Source organism: Neofelis nebulosa, chromosome 16 (assembly GCF_028018385.1).
Source record: "Neofelis nebulosa isolate mNeoNeb1 chromosome 16, mNeoNeb1.pri, whole genome shotgun sequence".
Lineage (NCBI taxonomy): Eukaryota > Metazoa > Chordata > Mammalia > Carnivora > Felidae > Neofelis > Neofelis nebulosa.
Genome location: NC_080797.1, coordinates 1,525,871 through 1,548,484, shown reverse-complemented (window position 1 = coordinate 1,548,484; position 22,614 = coordinate 1,525,871). Strand labels below are relative to the sequence as shown.

At 43.9% G+C, this 22,614-nt stretch overlaps 1 protein-coding gene across 3 annotated transcripts in view; it reads left to right on the top strand.

The window, feature by feature from the left end:
• RABEP1 (rabaptin, RAB GTPase binding effector protein 1) overlaps positions 1–22,614 on the top strand; it is a 105,461-nt gene that overhangs the window by 42,341 nt on the left and 40,506 nt on the right. The window contains exons 2-3 of one of the 3 annotated variants that reach the window (XM_058705345.1): positions 670–798; positions 1,291–1,371. The exons of 1 other annotated variant lie outside the window; for it this stretch is intronic. In XM_058705345.1, the coding sequence (XP_058561328.1) occupies positions 670–798; positions 1,291–1,371 (210 nt within the window). The remainder of the gene's footprint in view (positions 1–669; positions 799–1,290; positions 1,372–22,614) is intronic. One more of the 3 variants, XM_058705346.1, reaches the window with a different exon arrangement.

The following is a 22,614-nucleotide window of genomic DNA, read 5'->3' as shown; positions in this document are numbered from 1 at the left end:
GTCTGGGTTTGCTCAGGATGGGCATTTATTTAATCAGCCGCGGCCAGAAGATAAGCCCCTGAACTGAACGTGTGTCCCAGCCCCTGCCACACCATGGTCTGCATTGATCTGGAAACCGGAGGAGCTCCCTGTAATTGAGAGTTCATGCATAATGCCTGGTTCTGTATCCTTTCTCTGTGAAAGGGTTTTCGATTGTGTTTTTAGTACAATGATAGTGAATCATCCCGAAATTGGGAGAGTAGTTCAGGCTGCTGTGACTGTCCTAATCAGAGAGCCCGTTACATTTTGCTCAGAACGCTCAAAAGGAACCAGAGCCCGCAAGGTTGGCAGTGGGTTTATTCGCGGGATAAATAGCCCAAGTAATCCGGTATTTAATAACTCCAGAAGTAGACTGACATTCTGTCAGTTATACCAAGGAACTTGAGAAGCTCTCTTTAGGGAAATTTGCCTTATGTGATTCTCCTTATATATGCTGTTGCACTTTATATGATTCATTTGTAGTGTGTTTTAAGTCTAGTAGAGGTGAAAATTAGAATTTTCTAGAATATATTGGATCTTCAGAAGAAGTTTGACTGTTTCATTATAGAAATGTGAAGCTAGAATACTTATTCTTGTAATTTAATTTATAAATAAAAGTTATTACTTGTTAACTAGTATTTTTTTTTCCAGTTTCTCTTCAGCAACGGGTAGCAGAATTGGAAAAAATTAATGCAGAATTTTTACGTGCACAGCAGCAGCTTGAGCAAGAATTTAATCAAAAGAGAGCAAAATTTAAAGAGTTATATTTGGCTAAAGAGGGTAAGTTCCTAAGTCTCTGTCTAACCCCCCATACTAAGACTGCCTTAAAATGTCGAGTTTCTTGGTGGTGCAATGTTAATATTATCATTGAATAAGCCTTGATTTTATTTTGTACTTACATTATAAAAGTCTATTTAGAGGCTAGGGTTAAGAATGGAATTGATAAAACAAGTTGAAAAATGCGGCGTTCGGGTTTTTCCTGGTCTGTCCACCTTAGTGATGATGTTTAAGGCAGGCAGACTGCGCCATCCTGGGACACGGGGCTCCGGGTGCCCTTAGTACCTGAGCGGGAGCCCCAGGCAGAGCAGAGCAGGCTCGTGGGTGTTGCGGGAAGAGCCCTGCCACATCACGTCCTGACGCCTCCTGGAGTTTCTCCGACAGACGTTCGCTTGCGTACCAGGAAGGACAGTATCCGCCGTGAGGCACACGTCGTGCCTGGGTGACGACGGGTGTAAACGAGGAGCCAGAGTCACACGGATCTTTAACTCCTAGAACGTGAACTCGAGCGAGGACGGAGGGAGAGTGTACAAGGCAGATCCGTGGGAGCATATCGAGGGGGACTGGATCTGAAGGGTAAGGAGAGGGGTACACGTGGGGCACTGACCTGTGGTTTCCACAGCCGTCCAGCCTGGCGCTTCCCACAGTGTGATCGCGTTAACAGCATCAGCGTCGCTGTCGCCTAGGAAACCTGTTACGAGTGTGAAGTTTGGGGTCCTCTCTCACACTTAACTGAATCAGCAACTCTGGTCTAAGGGTCCAGCAGCCAGTGCTGACTGAAGGTGATTCAATGCACGGCAGATTTTGGGAACCAGCGTTCTGGTGTGGGCCAGTGGCTTTCAAATGGTCACGTGGATCGCAGTCACCTGGAGAGCTCGTTAGAACACAGCATGTTGGGGTGGGGCCTGAGAATTTGCGTTTCTGACAAGCTTGCGGGTGACCCCGGTACTGCCGCCCAAGGACCACAGTTTGGGAACCGCTGCTCTAGGCTGGTGATCGTCCTGTTTTTAAATGTATTCACTCCACGAAATAGTTATTTATATACACCCCTCACACCGTTTTTTTAAGTTGACGTTTCAAGTTTTTTATTCAAGAATTTAAAAGGTGTTGATTCTGTCATATTGTCAGCACTAAGAATTTAAGTGAAAACTTCATGCTCTTAAACATATCAGTGGAATCAGTCATAGTGATTTAATATCTGTCACCATTCATTAAAAAAAAAAAAACTTTGAATAAGCTCTTTAGCAGAAATGTTATATTTTTTTCCATCCTGGTGTTAGGTTTTCATGTTTACATCTCCCTCAGAATTTTATTCTAAAAAGTCGTGTGTTTGGTGGTGGTGGTTGTTATTTATTTTTTTGGAACACCGACTCGAGTATGCATCGGAATTTTACTTGCAAGGTTTGTTAAAACATAGATTGCTGGTCTCCACCCCCAGAGCTTCTGATCCGTTGGGTTTGCGAGATCCTAGAATTCACACTTCTGGTACGTTTCCAGGTGATGCTGATGCTGTTGGTGCAGGGACCACACTTTGAGAACCGCTGGTAATATTTGGTGCTTGAAAGCCATTTAAAGACCATTTGGTCAGACTTCACTGTAAGAAAAATACACACGTAGGGCACCTGGCTGACTCAGTCGGTTAGGCGACCGACTTTGGCTCAGGTCGTGATCGCATTTTGTGAGTTTGAGCCCCCCTTCGGGCTCTCTGCTGAGAGCTCGGAGCCTGAAGCCTGCTTCGGATTCTGTGTCTCCCTCTCTCTGCTCCTTCCCTGCTCGTGCTCTGTCTCTCTCTGTCTCTCTGTCTCTCAATAATAAATAAACATAAAAAAAAAAAAAGAAAAATGTGCATGTAAATATCTTCTGTACTGAGTCATCATTACAGTTATTAATAAGTGTGCAGCTGCTCCATAAATATTTTACACATTTAAAAAGTAAAGTGTAAAAAGCACTGGAGATGCAGGTCTTTACCTTAAGAAGACGATTATTTAGAGAGTATGTGAAAGTGGGGGAGAGGGGCAGAGGGGAGGAGGCAGAGAGAGTCTTAAGCAGGCTCCGCGCTTAGTGCAGAGCCCGACGTGGGGCTTGATCCCACAACCCTGGGGCCATGACCTGAACTGATATCAAGAGCCGCACGCTTCACGAACTGAGCTACCCAGGCGCCCCTGGAAATGTAGGTCTTTTGAGATGTAATTGGGTCTCCCTCCCAATTAAGTCCTATCCTCTGGGTGAATTATATTTACTTCTAGAAAAGGGTAAGTTTCATTTTTAAAAAAATATATGAGTGCTGAGAGCCCTTAGTCTCATAAATAAGTAGATGGAAATACAAATTTTATTTTACAGTGATGATTATTTTGTTAACTTATTTTGAGAGAGAGAGTGCAGGTGGTGGGGAGAGAGGGAGAGAGGGAGAGAGGGAGAGAGGGAGAGAGCCAGAATCCCAAGCAGGTGCCATGTTGTCAGCACAGAGCCCAGTGCAGGGATCGAACCCACAAACTGTGAGATCATGACCTGAGCTGAAATGGAGCGTCAGATGCTTAACCGACTGAGCCACCCAGGCACCCCTATTTTGTAGTGAATATTACTCCATTCTCTTAACTCTCTGAATTCTATGTCAAGTCACATAGTGCTCAGCTTCAAAAATACTCTTCCTCTGTTGGCTGGCAGCTCAGTTAGGCTTCCTTCCGTTTTGTTGAAAGCAGACTCTGCAGTCACCTAACCTGCCAGAAGATTTGTTGCCCAGTTGTTAGTCATTCACTTTATTACTGACATTGATATTTTATTACTATTATTTTAATGTTTATTCCTTTTTTTTTTTTAATTTTTTTTTTTCAACGTTTTTTATTTATTTTTGGGACAGAGAGAGACAGAGCATGAACGGGGGAGGGGCAGAGAGAGAGGGAGACACAGAATCGGAAACAGGCTCCAGGCTCCGAGCCATCAGCCCAGAGCCCGACGCGGGGCTCGAACTCACGGACCGCGAGATCGTGACCTGGCCGAAGCCGGACGCTTAACCGACTGCGCCACCCAGGCGCCCCTGTTTATTCCTTTTTGAGAGAGACACAACACAGGTGAGGGAGGGGCAGAGAGGGAGAGAGAGAGAGAGAGAGGGAGACACAGAATCCGAAGCAGGTTCCAGGCTCCGAGCTGTCAGCACAGAGCCCGACACGGGGCCTAAACCCGTGAACTGTGAGATTATGACCTGAGCTGAAGTTGGGGCGCTTAACCCACTGAGCCACCCAGGTGTCCCCATGATGTTGGTATTTTATTTTATTTTAAACTTTTTTTTTTCAACGTTTTTTTTTTTTTTTTAAATTTATTTTTGGGACAGAGAGAGACAGAGCATGAACGGGGGAGGGGCAGAGAGAGAGGGAGACACAGAATCGGAAACAGGCTCCAGGCTCCGAGCCATCAGCCCAGAGCCCGACGCGGGGCTCGAACTCACGGACCGCGAGATCGTGACCTGGCTGAAGTCGGACGCTTAACCGACTGCGCCACCCAGGCGCCCCCATGATGTTGGTATTTTAAATTGTCCCTCTGGTTTGATACGACAGAGGAGTTTTTACACAACAGGGCAGTGACTCATAGAACAGTCAGGAAACCCGTCTTTTGTTACCTAGGAGAAAGGGTGTCGAGAAAAGGGAGGTGGACGGGAAGAATCTGCTGTGCTTTGGGGAAGAGTATTTATGCGAGGTGAGGATCTAGAAGTTGATTCCTTCGTGTGTCTGTGAATCCTTGGAAAATCTTTGCGTATCTCCAGGCGTACATGTTCCCCACTTTGAAGATCACTGCCCTGGAGTGGTGTTATTCAGACTTTAGGTTTATATAACCCTGCGATGGATTAAAAAAATTAAGCGGGCAGTGACCACCACTTTTAAAAAAAGGAATAAGATGGAAAATAGGAAAATAACAGTATATTATATTTGTAAGTTTCAGTTACGTATAGTTGCATGAAATATTTTGTTTCAGTGACATATATGTGTTATGTATAAAGTGATATAAACTAAATTTTTAAAAAAGTTTTTATTTATTTTTGAAAGAGAGAGAGCACACGCTAGTGAGGGAGGGCCAGAGAGAGGGACGGAGAGAGAATCCCAAGCAGGCTTCTTGCTGTCAGGCCACTCTGCATGGAGCCCAACGTGGGGTTCAATCCCATGAGAGATCATGACCTGAGCCCAAATCAAGAGTCAGGCGCTCAACTGGCTGAGCCCCCCAGGCGCCCTGAAGTCTGTTCCTTGTTGTGAATTGTGGTCAGAGACGTTGGACAGCCAGCATTGTGTAGGAGGCCTCCCCGATCCAGCCCCGACTTGGAAAGGCTTGCTGACTACAGTGTGGGATGGGGCTCCGTTTTCTTGTGACTTGTAGGCGGGCCTCTCTCTGTTTGATTCTGTTCCTGCGTAGGCTCACGAGGAGTTGGGAAGGCTGGTGTTCTGTCTGGGCCTGGTGGCACTCTGCACGTCACTGTGGAGCTTGGGACGCCTGAGATAGGGTTTGCGTCTTCAAGAAAGTATAGTCTACTGGGGTAGATGATACATTTTGCGCAGCGTCATTGTTTGAGTATATGTTGTGTGTCTTGAGAAAAGTCACGTCTGGGTCTTCAGTGTGTTTCTCTGACTTTGTTAACGCTCCCTCCTCAAACTTGTTCTAACCTTGAGTTGCCGAGGCACCGCTTTCAACCCTGTGGAGCGGTGTGTCCTTGTCAAGGTGACGCGTGGCGCCTTCCGTGTGTGCGTACGACGTCCCGGCAGTGCTTCCTCTGGTGAGCAGTTAGAGCTCGCTGCCGGGCTGGCCGGCCGCCCCTCGTTCCGCGGCCCCGCAGGCGGACCCTCCTTTTTCCTTCAGTCTCTGCTTATTCAGTCAATTCGGCTTAATCTTGCCCCGCGTTTGCTTGTTTTATTTCCTGTTTTTCTCTCTGTCCCCAGATAAAGCCGTTAGGGTTTTCCTTTCCTTTCTTATTTTTTCTTTTCAATTATAAAGTGGCCTTTTCTGTAAAATTCGGAAGACACGAAAATGACCAAGAACCTCTCATTCCTGAACTACGCGATCAGTTGCCGTTTTTATATCCGCTCTGGACAGCTTGTCATGTGGATTCCATCAGAAAACGTAGTTGCTGCGTTAACATCGCTTTAACCACATCTCCACCTGATACATAAGCTGTGTGGGGGCGTCCCTCTGTGCTGTCTGGAGTCCTCTGTGAGCTCGGCGGGCCACAGAGAACGGGTGACTTTCTACAAAATTTCAAAAGGAATAATGTGACCTTTCTGAGAGTTTTTGGTGTCATTTCTAAGGAAAACGCATAGTGTGTAAAACGTAAACGTTGATTCAGTTTCTGTCTTGGCTGTTTGCCTATTTCATAATCAGAATCGAATTCAGGCAGTTCTGTGGCGCCGGCTGTGACACGCAAAGCCAGTCTTAACGATTCTCGCAGGCGGTGGCGGCGTGAGCCGTGGGTTCGACGTGTTCAGCAGCCTGTCTGTTTTCTCTTTCAGCACACCAGGCACCGTAACTCTGGAAGTCCGAGCCTCCGTGTTTGACGGATAGGAACGGCTTCTGCCCTGGTGTTGCAGTGGCCGTGCCGTCCTGTTTGGAGAACAGCTGGGCAGGAGTCCGGACGGCAGTGAGGAATGCGAATGAGAGAGATTGTTACCTTTGCGCTCCTGCCTGCCTGCTCCTGCCGTAGCGCCCGCTCTTGGCTCAGCCGACTTCAACTGCGCATGTTGTAGATATTTCTGAAAGCTTTGTGGCTTGTCTGTTGTTGAACTAGAAGAAAATGTATTTAGCTTTCAAAAAAAGTATTCGATTTAGCTTTCTTCTTTAGCCAGCCTCAGGACAAAGCTTGGCACCACAGCAGAGTTTGTGTTTCGAAAATCCTCGGTCTTGGGCAGTTAGGTGGAGCCTGTTACGTGAAGCAGCACACCAAAGGCCATAGCGTTCTGGATTTGAAGGAAAATTGTAGGAATAGAGCCCGCGTTAACCACCAGGAGACCATGAAATTTTCTAGCATGTTCAGAACGATTTTGTAGGTGGTGATCATTTATATAAAGCTTTGATGCTAATTAGCCAGAGATTCTTTCAGTAGTTGAAAGCTAGGTTAAGGCAGATCTTTGTCATAAGCTTGATTCTAGATGTGGAAATAAAACTAGAGTGTCTTAAAGAAAATTAAAAGCCATTAGGAATCTTGGAAACAACACACAACTTGAAACAAGGTAAATAGATGGTTTAAATTGTAGGTAAGGCACAGAGATTTTAGTTCAGTAAATTAGGAAACAGTATTTGGGAGTTCTCCCTGTCAGTGAGACAGAGGCCGGAGCATCAAAGAGCAGTTGACATAGAGGATAAAGTGAGCCTCTAACACATTTCTGAAAAGAGTTGAAGCGGAAGAGATGGAGGGTAGAATATTTGAGGAGATAATAACAGAGTTTTCAGGGATTAATTTGAAAGAAGTAAGTCCTCAACATAAATACTGAGTACCAAGTAGGCAAAAAATTATAAATTCATATTTTGACATATCTTAAACTATCTACATGCAAATGAAAAGAAAATATTGAAAGCTGACAGAAGAAATAGTTGTGTTGTTGGGAGATACCACATAAGCAAAATAGATGCCAGGGGACAATGAAATAAGATCCTTAAAGTGCAGAGAAAAGTCATTTTCAACCTAAAATTTCAACCTAAAATGTAGCTAAATTATTCAAGAATGAGAGCGATACAGGTATTTCAGGCATATAAGAACTAAGAGCATTTATCACCCATACAAATCACCAGAAGAGCGAGTAAAGAGAACATTTGCAAACAGAAGAGTAAACGGAGCAGGCAGGACGGAAGACACGATCCCGATAGAGAAACTGAGAAGTCCGGCTGTAAAAAAACCCCCAAAAACCAAAAAAAACTTCGTAGCTCATGTTATGCTTTAAAGGAAGAAAGTAGAAAAAAAAAAGAGACAATAACAGGATTGGGGCTTAAGGCAAGAGGTATTGAAGGGATATAGAAGACGGTCTCATAATGAAAGCAGCGGTCTACCTAGAGAAGACAACAGTCATGAAGTCGTGTGCACCTAACAAAATCGCCAGGCCTTGTCGTGTAAACAGAAGGTGATGGAGTTCAAAGAAGAAACTGATGAGTGCGCACGGAGGGTATGTTCAGCATTGTAGCGATTGCTGGCTCCAGCAGCAGCAGCAGGTAAAGAGATCGTAGCTTTGGGGGCGCCTGGGGGCCCAGTTGGTTAAACACCTGACTCTTGGTTTGGCTCAGGATCTTAGGGTTGGTGGGTTTGAGCCCTGCATCGGGCTCTGTGCTGACAGCACAGAATCTGTTTGGGATTCTCTCTGCCCCTCCCCCTGCTCACATGCACGTGCTCTCTTACAATAAATAAACTTTCAAAAAAAATTAAAAATTATAATAGCTTTGAGCAACAGAATATTTTTTTAATGTTTATTTATTTTTGAGAGAGAGACAGAGCGTGAGGGGGGAACAGAGAGAGAGAGAGAGAGAGAGAGAGAGAGAGAGAGAGAATCTGAAGCAGGCTCCATGCTCTGAGCTATCAGCACAGAGCCCAACGCAGGGCTTGAACTCTCAAAGCTCGTGACCCGAGCCGAAGTCGGACGCTTAACCGACTGAGCCACCCAGGCGCCCCTGAGCAACAGAATTTTAAAAGACTTGACCTAGGAATTCTGTACCTAAGGAACCAAAAAAGTTCATTTTTTTAATATTAATAAGGAACACTTAAAAAATTATCTACATGCATATATCTCAGAGATTCAACATATTAAAAAAATCGGGCGCCTGGGTGGTTCGGTCGGTTGAGCGTCCGACTTTGGCTCAGGTCATGATCTCGTGGTCCATGGGATCGAGCCCCGCGTCGGGCTCTGTGCTGATGGCTCGGAGCCTGGAGCCTGGAGCCTGCTTCGGATTCTGTGTCTCCCTCTCTCTCTGCCCCTCCCCCGCTCATGCTCTGTCTCTCTGTGTCTCAAAAATAAATAAAACATTAAAAAAAAATTAAAAAAAAAAATCAAGCTACTTCGTTTTCTTACCGAACACTGTTGGAAAGATTTTAAACAACCATGTAAATGTTATTTAAAAGTTTGGAAACTAAGGGTTCAGTGCGTTCCTGTTCTTGAGTTAAAGAATATCACAATGGAGATCGCAAAATCCGAGAATACGGTAAAGATACTTGGGAAGCAGCTAAAACAAGACTTGGAGAATAAGCTTTTAATTTTAAAAGCATCTATTAAAATTCTATTATTAAAAGACATGAGGGGGCACCTGGGTGGCTCAGTTGGTTGAGTGTCCAGCTGTTGTTTCAGCTCAGGTCATGATCTGACAGTTGTGTCAGATCTCTACACGTGAGCCTGCTTGGAATTCATTCATTCATTCACTCATTCATTCATTCATTCATTCTCTCTCGCTCTCTTCCTCCCCCTCCCCCACTCAACGTGAGTGCTCTGTTTCTCTCTGTCTCAAAATAAACTTAAAAAAATTAAAAAGGTGAGAAGTTGAGAATAAATTATCCACTGTGTTCAACTCCAGAAGCTAGAAAAAGAGTAAACACAAAGAAGAAAAAAATAGTAATAGCAATTAATTAAATGGAAAGCAAAGTTAACAGTTAAGCTCAATAAAATCAAAAGCACATTTTTTGGAAAAAACTAAGAAAATGAGACAATTATTGATACAGTACTGTGTATGTGTCTGTGCCAGAAATTTTGGATGTTTAGTTGAAATGAATAATATCCTAGGAAATATGAATTCCCCAAATTACCTCAACTAGAAAACCTGAATAAACCATAACCATAAGAGAAACAGTTAATAAAGGGCGTCTGGGTGGCTCAGTTGGATAAGTGTGTGACATTGGCTCAGGTCATGATCTCACAGTTTGTGAGTTCGAGCCCCACATTGGGATCTCGTGCTGACATCTTGGAGCCTGGAGCCTGCTTCGGATTCTGTGTCTCCCTCTCTCTCTCTGCCCCTCCCCCACAAGTGCTCTGTCTCTCTGGAAACTAAACAAACATTAAAAAAACAATAAGCAATTCTTATATATAAAAGATGCCACAGACATAGACAAATCTTGTTAAATTTACAAGGAAAATTTATTCCTTTCATTTGCTGTGTCAGAAAGAAAAAGCCATCCATTTCATTTTGTGGGATTAGTATAACTTTAATACCTAAACAAGAAACGCTAATACTAGAATATAGATAAACCAGTCTCATTTATGACCGTAGAGTTTAAAATCCTAAATAACGTTGACTTCAGTAGAATATTTAGAAATACTGCACTGTGACGTTGCGTAGCAGCAATGCAAGGATAGATTGACATCAGAACATGTGTTGGTGCAACTCATTACATTAACAAATTAAGAAAAACCAAAAGGACATTCAGTAAATTTAACATGCTTTAGTAATGAGTTCACACTAGTTCCTGGCAAACTGGGATGGTGGGGGCCTGCCTTAGCCTATGAAAAAGTTTTTATTAGAAACCAGTAGCATATATCATACTCTATGGTGAAATGAGATAAGCCTATTATCAATCCTTCATTTTTATACTAGAGGTCCTTCTCGCCAACGCAATAAAATGAAAACAAATGAGTTACAAAATTTTGGAAGTTAAGGATAGTTTTGTCTTCCTGTGGAGTCCATGGTTATTGACATAGAGGAACCAAGAGAATCCACACTGTCAGACCTGTTAGTTACAACACTGTCGGGATGAAGATCAGTATAGAATAATCAGGGATGTTTCTCTTTACCAGTAACTAGGGAAGCAGTAGAAGAAAAATCCTGAAGAAAATAAAAGGCAGACAACAAAATCAGAATGTTCAGCCCCTTGGGGATGTGTCTAACCAACGTTGTGTAAAAGCTTTATAGAGGAGAGTTAGGAAACAGTGTGGAAGTCCGTGAAAGAAAGCCTGAGTAAATGGAATGTGAAACTGTGTCCGTGGGTGGAGAGACTCCGTGTTGTAAAGAAGCAAACTCCCCGTCTGTACATTCAGAGCAATTCCAGCCAAGGTCTCTGTTTTTTCCCTTACGGATCTTCTAAACTGTCTTCGATTGTGCAAGGAAGGATAGGGCCAAGAGGATGGTGCCCTACTGTACTGAATCCGCCCCCGCCGATTTGTAGGAGATACGATGAACCGAGGAGCGTAGCTCAACTACGTCGCAGGTATGCAGTTAGTGGTACCCAGACTGTGAGAGGCTCCGAGGCCCACCTGGTTTACTCTGTAAATAATTGCAAGGAAGAGAGAGATGCAAGGGAAACCCATCGATCAGAAGAGACTTAAAATGCACATTAACTAACCAGCGTATGGACCTCATTTGGATTTTAACTCAAAGGCCTGAACTACTGAGAAAAACTTTGTAGACAACCAGACTTTCAACACTGATTGGATGTTTATTTGGGCATCGTCAAATTTTTTTCAGCTGTGAAGATGATCCTTACAAAGTGAAATTAGCCAGCCAAAGACAAATGATGTGTGATTCCACTTACATGAGGTATCTAGAATAGTTAAGCTTCTAGAAACAAAGTAGAATGTGATTGCCAAGGGCTTGGAGGAGGGGGAGTTTCTCATGGGTGTACTTGCTGTTGTTTAAGTTGAAGAGTTGTGGAGATTCGTTGTACAGCAGTGTGAATAACTTTTAACACCACTGAAGTATACACTTTGAAGTGGTTAAGGTGGTAAACTTATGGTTTTCAATTTTTGTTAATGTTTATTTTTGAGAGAGGGCACGAGCGGGCACTTGTGTGAGCTGGGGCAAGGCAGAGAGAGAGGGAGACAGAGGATCCGAAGCAGGCTCCGTGCTGTCAACGCAAGAGCCTGACGTGGGGCTCGAGCTCACGAACCATGAGATGATGGCATGAGCCGAAATCAAGAGTCCGACACTTAACCGACTGAGCCCCCCAGGTGCCCTGATTTCACGTGTGTGTGTTTCTTCAAAGGTCCTTTTAGCGGTGCGTGCTCAAGTATTTATGCTAAATGATAAGTTTGAGAGCTCCACTTCTATGTTAACACGAACCACAGACCCTTTCCCCAGCAAAACTGGTGAAAATTATTGTTTATAAAAAAACAACCATTTAAAGTCTCTAGAGGTGGAGGGGTGCCAGGCTGGCTCATCTGGAAGAGCACACAACTCTTAGATCTCGGGGTTGCGAGTGTGAGCCCCACGTGGGGTGTGAAGATTACTTAAGTAAAGCTTTTTAAAAGTTTCTAGAAGTGGTTCTACAACAAAAGAAACATTTCTTCAAGAAAATCCACTGAGTCTTGGTGGAAAGAGTCTGTGGCATTCGAGCCACTGCTTTCCCTCCCCGCCCAGGCTGGTATCACGGAAACTGCACCCCAGGTACGTGATGCTGAGAACACAGGTCTTGCTCTCCCCCCGGCTCACAGTTGAGGACTGGAACCCCCCTCCCTGTCCCACCCAGCTACCTGTTGTAGAGGCGAGGATGCAGGGGAGTGCGGCTGAGAGCTCGCCCAGCCTCCGCTCTAGGGTAGAAGCCCCTCCTTGGCTGTGGGGGGCTGGGTGGAGGTTCCGTGATGGGAGACAGGGGCGACCACTGGATCCCCGCCGCCCCGTGTTCTAAGGGGGGTTTGTCGCTTAGAACAGTACCAGCAAGTAAGTGCAGTTTGGGGGATGTGGTCAGGTAAAGAGACGGTGGCAGGGGAGCCCTGCAAAGACCTCGGTCATTCCAGAGTGATTCCACACGGGCCCAAGGCCTACCTCCGGAGGAGGAACGGTGGCGGCTTCAGGCTGTGCGAGTCAGGGAAGAGAGCCCAGCTTTTACTAAAATCCGGTCAGCTACCGAGTGGCGGATGAAAAGAAGCTGGTGAGAGAGTGGGTTAGAGTTGCTGCAGTATATTGTCCAAAAATCAAAAAAAGTCACTTTCAACGACAAAAAAATCGGGACATAAGAAACCGGCAGGTGTGATCCGTGCAGAGGAAAACACACAGTGGCTGTCGCGTGACCAGGTGCAGACTCGATGAAGACTTCGGGGTAGTCACACGCGTGTTTAAAGAGAACAGTGCTTAGTGAAGTGAAGTGTGTGACAGTGTTTCATCAAATAGAGAATGCCAGTAAAGAAATGGTAACAACCAAGTGGAAATTCTGAAGTTGAAAAGTATAGTAACTAAAAGAAATAAACAACTAAAAGAAAAACTTATGCAGGAGCTCAGCAGTAGATTCGAACTGGCAGAAAAAAAGAATGAATAAACTTGAAGATAGGTCCCTGAAGATTATCCAGTTTGGAGAACAGAAAGAAAATAGAGAAGTGAACAGAGTCTAACAGAAACGTGGGACATCATTAAGTTTGCCAACAGATGTGTCACGGGAGGGCCAGAAGTAGAGATGAGAGGGAAAGAGAAATATTTGAAGAGAGAGAACGGCTGAAAAGTTCCCATTTTGATGACAAACGGTAGTCTCCATGCCTAAGGAGCTGCTGGAACTCAAAGTAGGCTACAGGATACGTGCGAGGATATCCACACACAGCCACAGACACATCATAGTAAAGATGTCGAAACACGGAGAGCAGGAGAAAATCCTAAAAGGAGCCAGAGAAAGACAACTTGTCATCAACAGGAGTGCTTCAGTGACACAAACTAATGACTTCTCATCAGAAACAACGGAGGCCAGAAGGCAGTGGGATGACATTTTACATGCTCAAAGGAAAAAAAAAAAAAACAAAAACAACTTGACCAAGAATCCTATATCCAGCAAAAGTATCTTTCAAAGAAGATGGTGAAATACATTATCTCAGAGAGACAAAAACTGAGAGTATTTTTTTCTAGAAGACTGTTTTATGAGAAATACTTAAAGGAAAGCAAGTGATTCCAGACAGTAATTTGAATTTACGTGGGGAAAAAAATAAAGTCCTTGGTAAGGATAATTATGGAATCACAACAGAATGTAAGTATTACTTAATGGATTTTGGAAAGCAGTTATATAAGCCAATATGTGTATTACTGTTTTATGGGCCCTGTAACATGGGAATGTAGTATGTTTGCCAATGTCAGCACAGAGGAATTGAGTGGAAGGAAAGCTACATCGGACCAAGGAAGTGACACCAGATGGTAATTCTAATCCTAAGGACCAAGTGAAGAAAGCCAAGCTGTCAATACACACGTGGTCTCCTTTCTTCTCATAACTTCTTTAAAAAGAAAATTATGTGAAGCAATAGTTACAGCAACGTATCATTGTGTTTGTAGCGTATCTAGACGACAGCATATTAATAACCGCATAGGTATGGGATAAGAGAGCCATCGAGGAGTAACATTTCTATATTTCTTTGGTATTAAAGTTGTATAAGTTTGACCTCGGAAAAGAAGTAAAGGTATATTCTGCTGTCAGATGATTTTTAAATAGAAAAGTATTTAAATTCTGGTTAGTTAACATACAGTATAACATTAGTTTCAGATATACAGTATTGTGTACGGCAGTTCCGTGCATCACCCAGTGCTCATCACAAGCGCACCCCTTAATCCCCATCACCTGTTTCACTCAAACCCGCTCCCTACCCCCCATCATCAGTTCTGTATAGTGGAGTCTCTTTCTTTGTTTGCCTTTTTTACCCCCTTGGCTCTTTTGTTTCTTAAATTCCACTTATAAGTGAGGTAACGTATTTGTCTTTCTCTGACATATTTCACTTAGCGTGATACTCTCTAGCTCCATGCTGTCTTTGCAAATGAAATGGCAAGATTTCATTCTTTTTATACCTGAGTAATATTCCAGTGTGTGTGTGTGTGTGTGTGTGTGTGTGTGTGTGTACACACACAGCTCATCTTCTTTACCCAGTAATCAGTCAATGGACACATGGGCTGTTCCCATCACCTGGCGACTGTGGATGCTGCTGCTCTAGACATCAGTGTGCATGTATCCCTTGGAATTAGTATTTTTGTATTATTTGGGTAAGTACCTGGCAGTGCAATTGCTGGGTTGTAGTTCTATTTTCTTCTTAAAAATCTGTAATGTTTTTTATGTATTTTTTTGAGAGAACACGAACGGGGAGGGGCAGGGAGATACACAGAACGCGAACCAGGCTCCAGGCTCCGAGCTGTCAGCACAGAGCCCGACGTGGGGCTCGAACCCACGAGCTGCGAGATCATGAGCTGAGGCGAACTCAGACACTTAACCGACTGAGACACCCAGGCGTCCCAGGGTAGTTCTATTTTTAATTTTTCTCGAGTGGCTGTACCAGTTTGCATTCCCACCAACAGTGCAAGAGGATTCCTTTTCTCCACGTCCTTGCCAATACCTGTTGTTGTGTTTTTTATTTTGGTCGTTCTGACAGGTGTGAAGTGATACGTCTCATTGTAGCTTTGTTTTAGATTTCCCCAATGATCAGTGATGTGGAGCATCTTTTCATAGGTCTGTTGGCCATCTGGATGTCTTTGGAAAAATGTCCAGTCCTGTCTTCTGCCGATTTAAAAAAAGATTGTTTTTTACGTTTATTTTTGAGAGACAGGGAGAGACAGGGCACAAGTGGGGGAAGGGCAGAGAGAGAAGGAGACACAGAGTCCGAAGCAGGCTCCAGGCTCTGAGCTGCCGGCATGAGATCCCGACGTGGGGCTCGAACTCACAAACTGTGAGATCATGACCTGAGCCGAAGTTCTATGTTTAACCAACTGAGCCACCCAGGTGCCCCTCTTCTGCCCATTTTTTAATTGGATGATTTGTGTTTTGGGTGTTGAATTTTATAAGTTCTTCATGTATTTTGGATACTGACCCTTTATCAGATATGTCATTTGCAAATATCTTCTCCCATTCTGTTGGTTGTCTTTTAAATTTTATAGATCCTTGTCTCTGTGCAAAAGCTTTATTTTATTTTAATTTATTTTATTTTTTTCATTTCCATTTGGTTCTTTAATTAAAATTTTTTTTTTTTTAAGTTTACATCCAAGTTAGCATCTAGTGCAACAGTGATTTCAGGGGTAGATTCCCTAATGCCCCTCTCCCATTTAGCCCATCCCTCCTCCCACAACCCCTCCAGTAACCCTCTGTTTGTGCTTCATATTTAAGGGTCTCTTATGTTTTGTCCCCCACCCTGTTTTTACACTATTTTTTCTGTGCAGAAGCCTTTTATCTTGATGAAGTCTCAGTAGTTTATTTTTGTTTTCTTTCTCTTACCTCAGGAAACATGTCTAGAAAGAAGTTGATATGGCCAACGTCAAAGAAATTACTGTCTGTGCTCTCCTCTAGTATTTTTATGGTTTCAGGTCTTACATTTAGGTCTTTGATCCATGTTGAATTTATTTTTGTGTGTAAGAAAGTGCGTGTAAGAAAGTGGTCCAGTTTCATTCTTTTGCATGTCGCTGTTCAGTTTTCCCAACGCTATTTGTTGAAGAGACATTTTCTTTTTCCTCTTGGATATTCTTTCTTGCTTTGTCAAAGAGTAATTGACCGGGGTTGAAACCAGTTATACCCTTGCAATGAAGAATCTGAAAATGGAAGTAAGTAAACAATTCCATTTACAGTAGCATCAAAATTAATGATATATTTTGGAAGAAAAATTTAAGAAGTGTAAAGCTTGTACTTTGAAAACTTTAAAAATGGTGTCGAAAACATTTGAAATGATCTAAATAATTGAAAAATATCCTATGTTCATATGTCAGAAGACTTAATACTGGCAGTATTCTCCTGATTGACCTACACATTTAATGCAGTGTCTTTATCTTGGTTGCGTAGTTTGTAGAAGTGGACAAGATGATCCTAAAATTTATATGAAAATGTTAGGGATCCAGAATAGCCAAGGCCTTCTTGGAAAACAAGCACAAAGTTGGAGGACTCACATACCCTGATCTCAGAACTTACTACAAAGCAACAGTAATCAAGACAGGTGGTGCTGACATAATTCTAGTAGTTCCATGGGATGGAGTCGAGAATCCCGAAATAAGCCTCAGATATATATGCGATCAAGTGATTTTCTACAAGATGCCAAAACAATTCTACCGAGAAAGAACCATCTTTTCAATTAATTGCGCTGAGACATCTGGATATCCACATGTAAAAGAATGATATTGGACTCTAACATCTATACAAATTCACTTGGACTGTGTCAAGATATACTATAAAACTCTTAGAAGAAAACATAGGGATAGGGGCACCTGGGTGGCCCAGTTGATTAGGCATCTGGCTCTTGATTGCAGCTCAGGTCATGATCTCATGGTTCGTGGGATCGAGCCCCAAGTTGGGTTATGTGCTGACACTGCAGAACTTGCTTGAGATTCTTGCTCAGCCCCTCTCTCTGTCCCTCCCGTGCTTGTACTCTCTCTCTCTCTCTCTCAACATTTTTACTTTAAAAAAAATTTTTTTTTAATGTTTATTTATTTTTGAGACAGAGAGAGACAGAGCATGAACAAGGGAGGGGCAGAGAGAGAGAGGGAGACACAGAATCTGAAACGGGCTCCAGGCTCCGAGCCGTCAGCACAGAGCCCGACGCGGGGCTCAAACTCACAGACCGTGAGATCGTGACCTGAGCCGAAGTCGGACGCTTAACCGACTGAGCCACCCAGGCGCCCCTCTCAAACATTTTTAAAAAAGAAGAAAACATAAGGATAAATCTTTGCTACTTTGGAATTAGGCAGTAATATCTTAGATAGTACATTACGAGCAGAAGCAACCAATGAAGTAGATTGGACTTCATCAGATTTCAAAAGCTTTCGTGCTTCCAGAGACACTGTCACAAAAATAAAAAGCCCACTGAGTGGGAGGAATTTTTGCAAATGGCATATCAGATAAGGGACTTTTATCTATATGTATCAAGAACCCTTATGACTCCATGATACAAAGACAATGAAAAATGGCCAACAGATCTGAATAGGCATTTTTCCAAAGAAGATACTCAAATGGCCAGAAAGCACATGATAAGATGTTCGGTGGTGTGAGGTATCAGAGACACAAATCAAAATTATACTGAGATGCCCCTTGACACCCACTAGCAGCCCCTTATCACAAAGTCAGTCGATGACAGGTATTGAAGGGCACAGAGAAGTAAGCACCCTCGTGCACTCCTGGCAGGAGTGTTAAATGTCCAGGGGCTTGGAACATAGTCTTTCGGTGCTTCAAGTGGTTCAACATAGAATTACTGCTTGACCCGGAATTTCACTCTTCGGTATATACACAAGACAATGGTAAAGCATGTGCTGTGTACACCTGCATATAAATAGCCACGGCGGCACTATTCCTAATTGGCAGAAAGTGGGGCGCACCCCAGATGTCAGCTGATGAATGAATATTTCATTTCTCCATGAAAATACATCGAACACTGGCACTCATTATAACATGCACTTTCAAAGCTTTGTGCTAAGAGTCCAGTCAAAGGATCACTCGTCGTAGGAGGACGGTTGTACGAAATGTCCAGGGTAGCACGTGATCGATAGGAATAGAAAGCAGGTGAGTGGTTCCCCGATACTGGTGGCCCCGGGGAGGTGGGGGGAGGGGGTGATCAAGAGCACTGGCTTTCTTTCCGGGAGGATCAAAATGTTCCGAAACTGGTTGTGGTGATGGTTGTGTGAGTTTGTGAACATAGTAAAGCAGTGAGCTGTCACTCCGCATGTGTTATGGTGGCTGACATCTGAGACACCCCACCAAATGCTGCTGCTGATGTAGGGCAGTTGGAACCCTCACTCACTGCTGGCGGGCATACAAAATGGTGCAGTCGCTTCGGAAGGTACTTTGGCCGTTTTTTACGGAACCAAACATACTTTTAACTAACGGGGTTCACCGGTTTTTCTCCTCGGTACATCCCCGAATGAAAACCCGGGTTCACGCGAGAACCTGCACGTCCATGTGTGCAGCAACCTGATGAATAATTGCCAGAACTTGGGAGCCGAGCAGGTAAACTGGTACGCCCAGGCGGTGGAATATTATTCGCCTACCCTGAAAAGACGATGGGTGTATGGTTCCGTGTGACATCCCGGACGAGGCAAAGAGTGGACACGGTGGTGGCTGCCAGGGTCAGGAGGGAAGGAGGAGCGGACAGGCAGAGGGGGTGTCGAGGCAGCGGAACCGTCGTGTGCGCCCACAGGGCTGGATACAGCGTCCTGATGGAGACCGCGGGCTTTGATAACAGCGTGTCCCCGTGGGCTCCGCGGTGACAAGTCGGGCGCCCTGCTGCGGGTGAGGGGAGCTCGCGTGCGGAGGGGGGACCGGGAACCCTACTTTCTGCTCAGTTTTGCTGTGAACCTAACTTGCTCTAAAAAATAAAGTTTATTAGTTTAGAACAATGTCTGAGACTTGTCTCAAGACAGTGTGTTGTGTAATGGAAGTGGATGGAGGGACGAGATTGCCCGCGGGTTTATGAGTGTTGGAGCTGGGCGGCGGGTGCGTGAGGCTTGTGATAATAACTTACGTCTGGTAGGGGAAGTGTCCCCACTTCATTCAAAACTTTTACAGTGGGGTTTTTTAACTTTTTTTTTTTTTTTTTAACGTTTGTTTATTTTCGAGATAGAGCGCGAGCGGGGGGAGGGGCAGAGAGGGGGACACGGAATCCGAAGCAGGCTCCAGGCTCTGAGCTGTCAGCACAGAGCCCGACGCGGGGCTGGAACCCACAGACCGCGAGATCGTGACCTGAGCTCAAGTTGAACACTTAACCAACTGAGCCACTCAGCCTCCCTTACAGTGTTTTTTTTTTCGATTAAAAAAATTTTTTTAATGTTTCAAGAGAGAATATGTGCGTGAGCGTGGGAGGCACAGAGGATCTGATGTGGGCTCTGCACTGGCAGCACAGAGCCCGACACAGGGTTCGAACCCACAAACTGCGAGATCATGACCTGAGCAGAAGTGGGACACTTAACCAATTGAGCCACCCAGGCACCACCTACAGTGTTTTTATTAAGCTGTTTATTGTGGGAAACTTTACAATGTGTACGAGAGTAGACAAAATAGTATGAATACTGCTGTGTTTAGACAGCATGGTTTTGGCATGAGAACGGGGCATTTTTCTAGAAGTTCCATAATTTTTATAGAAGTTCTCAATGTATGGAAATTTGATATATGACATAGCATTATAAATTTGGGAAGGGCCCAGAACAGTGGGCTTAGAACGATGGGAACATGCAAGTAGGACAGGCAGATGCCTACCCCACACCTGAATGTCCACGGCCGTAACAGCTGATACGCCAGACTGTCATATGGCAGCGAATGATCGAAGCAGTCACGTGTGTGAACAATCTCAAGAACGAAACGATGTTAAGAGATCGAGGTAATTAAAGAGGAATACGACTCTATGAGAGCACTGGGGTTTGAAAACCTGTAGCAGAGCAAGGGTGTAAAATACGCATGGTAATGATTCCTCCAAATTCCTGATAGTTGTTACTTCTGAGGGAAGTAGGGTGTTTGTAATGTTTTACTTCTTTTTTTTTTTTTTTTTTTTTTTTTTGAGACAGGAACAGAGCATGAGCAGGGGAGGGGCAGACAGAGAGGGAGACACAGAATCGGAAGCAGGCTCCAGGCTCCGAGCTGTCGGCACAGAGCCGGACGCGGGGCTCGAACTCACAGACCGTGAGATCATGACCTGAGCCGAAGCCGGACTCTCAACCGACTGAGCCACCCAGGCGCCCCTGTAATGTTTTACTTCTTGAAGTTGAAAAGAGGTTGAAACACACGTAGCAGTAATATTAATAATTGATGAAGCCTGGACGCCTGGCCAGCTCAGTCCATGGAGCATGAGACTCTTGTTCTCAGGGTTGTGAGTTCAAGTCCCATGTTGGGTACAGATCTTACTTAAAAATAAAATCTAGAAAAAAAAAGATGAAGCTAGGTGATAGGTGTCCATTATGTAATACTCTATATTTGTCTTTATGTTTGAAATGTTGTATAAAGTGTCAGTCTATCCAAATGAAGTGTCTTGTTTGGATCCTAATTCATACAGACTTCAAAGAGACATTTTTTTGGCAACTGGAGTAGTTTTACTACAGACCAGGTATTAGATTATATCAAACAGTTGTTAACTTTGTCAGGTGTGACAGTGACACCGTGTTTGTGTAAGAAGATATTCTTGTTTTTAGAGAGGCATGTGTAGTGTGTTAGGTGATGTAATATTGTTTCTGGGACTCATTTTTAAAATACTTCAAAGAAAAAGGGTAGTTGAAATAAATGTGGCAAAGTCTTGGTAATTGATGAATCTTGGTGATAGGCGTGTGAAAGATTGTACTGTATTCTCACCTTCCGAATGTGTTTGGAAATCTTTATAATTACATCTACAAAGCCAGAATGGGTAATAACTGCTCTTTATTATTATTTTTAAAAATTTTAATGTTTATTTATTTATGAGAGAGAGACAGAGCATGAGCAGGGGAGGGGCAGAGAGAGAGGGAGACACAGAATCAGAAGCGGGCTCCGGGCTCTGAGCTGTCGGCACAGAGCCTGATGCAGGGCTTGAACTCACGGACCACAGGACTGTGACCTGAGCCCAAGTCGGATGCTTAATCGACTGAGCCACCCAGGCACCCCAGTAACTATTCTTTAATAATAACTTGTGCCACTGGCAGATAGATTTGAAATGTTTTGGTACAGAAAGTGTAGGTTTTTCTAACTTCTAACTTCTGTTTGTTTTCTCACTTAAAGGTGTGTGTGTGTGTGTGTGTGTGTACGTGTGTGTGTGCATGCGTGTGTGTGTGCGTGCGTGTGTGTGTATATATATATATGTGTAATACATAGCATATAATACAGACTTAGGTAAATATGTAAAGTCAGTCAGGAGCAACATTTGGCCGAATCTTCCTTCAGGCTCTCTGTGCTGCTCTTAACTCTGTGGAAACATGCCACAGATTAGTCTTTAGGTTTGGTATTTGCAGTTTTTGTGTTCGCAGTGATCACGCAACAGTGTATGCAGCTCTGGGCGATTTCCAAGAAACAAAACATTATCAGGGAGAATCAGCGGAGGAGGGGAGAGCACATGGACTTGAGCCTTGACGGAACTGTGGTTCTCAGAAACGAACAGAGTATTCCGAGATCATGGTTTTTTTTCTTTTATTTCACATTTTACGAAAACATTCTTATATCCAGAACACCCCTTTTGTGGCTTTGTGTGTTTTGTCTCTAGATCATTCCCACACACCTACCACTGTGTCCCAGGGGTCTGGCTTGCCTTCTGGACACTTCAGATAATTACTTTCTGTAATTAATGTTCTTGTAAGTTTTCTGTGGCTGGTGTTTCGGGATATTTTAATAGTGACAAGCAGCGGAAAACTGAGGCTGAGCGAATAAAGGTTTCTTAAACGGCTTCAGTTACGATCATCGTGTCTGGTGTTTCCCCCGTTACTTGGACTACCAAGCTGTTAATTCCTGTGTGTGTTTGATAGTGAAAGTGCCTTAGTTTTACCTATCTGATTTTTTCAAGTACTTAGTCAGGCAGAGAAGCGTTGCTGCTGATCTGGCTCGAGGGCTGTGTGATTCCTTAGATCCCATGGTCGCTGGTAATCGAGTTAGAGCCTAAGTCAGATTGTTTTGCTGGCTGTCAGCTCAGTTACCGTGTTCTCTAAAGGGAATTGACGACTTTGCATAAAGGTGAAGGGTTCTTCTGCATAAATGTCTCCTAACTTCTGTATGGCAAAAGATATGGAAAAGTTAAGAGACCAAGAGCAGCGAGGCTGGAAAAGCTTTGGAGGAAAAGGACTGATATTCACTGTATGTAGAATACCGTTCCCAATCAGAGGAAAGACTGTTCATGAGCACAGGGAAAGGGTATCACCAGGGAAGAAACACAGACATTAATCAATGTAATAAAGATACTCAGCCTCACTACTGGTAGAGAAATACAGATGACAGCTGTCACCGTTTTTGTCCCCATGGTGTTGGCAACATTAGGGACAGTGGAAGATAGTGACTGTTGGTAAGTGTGTAGG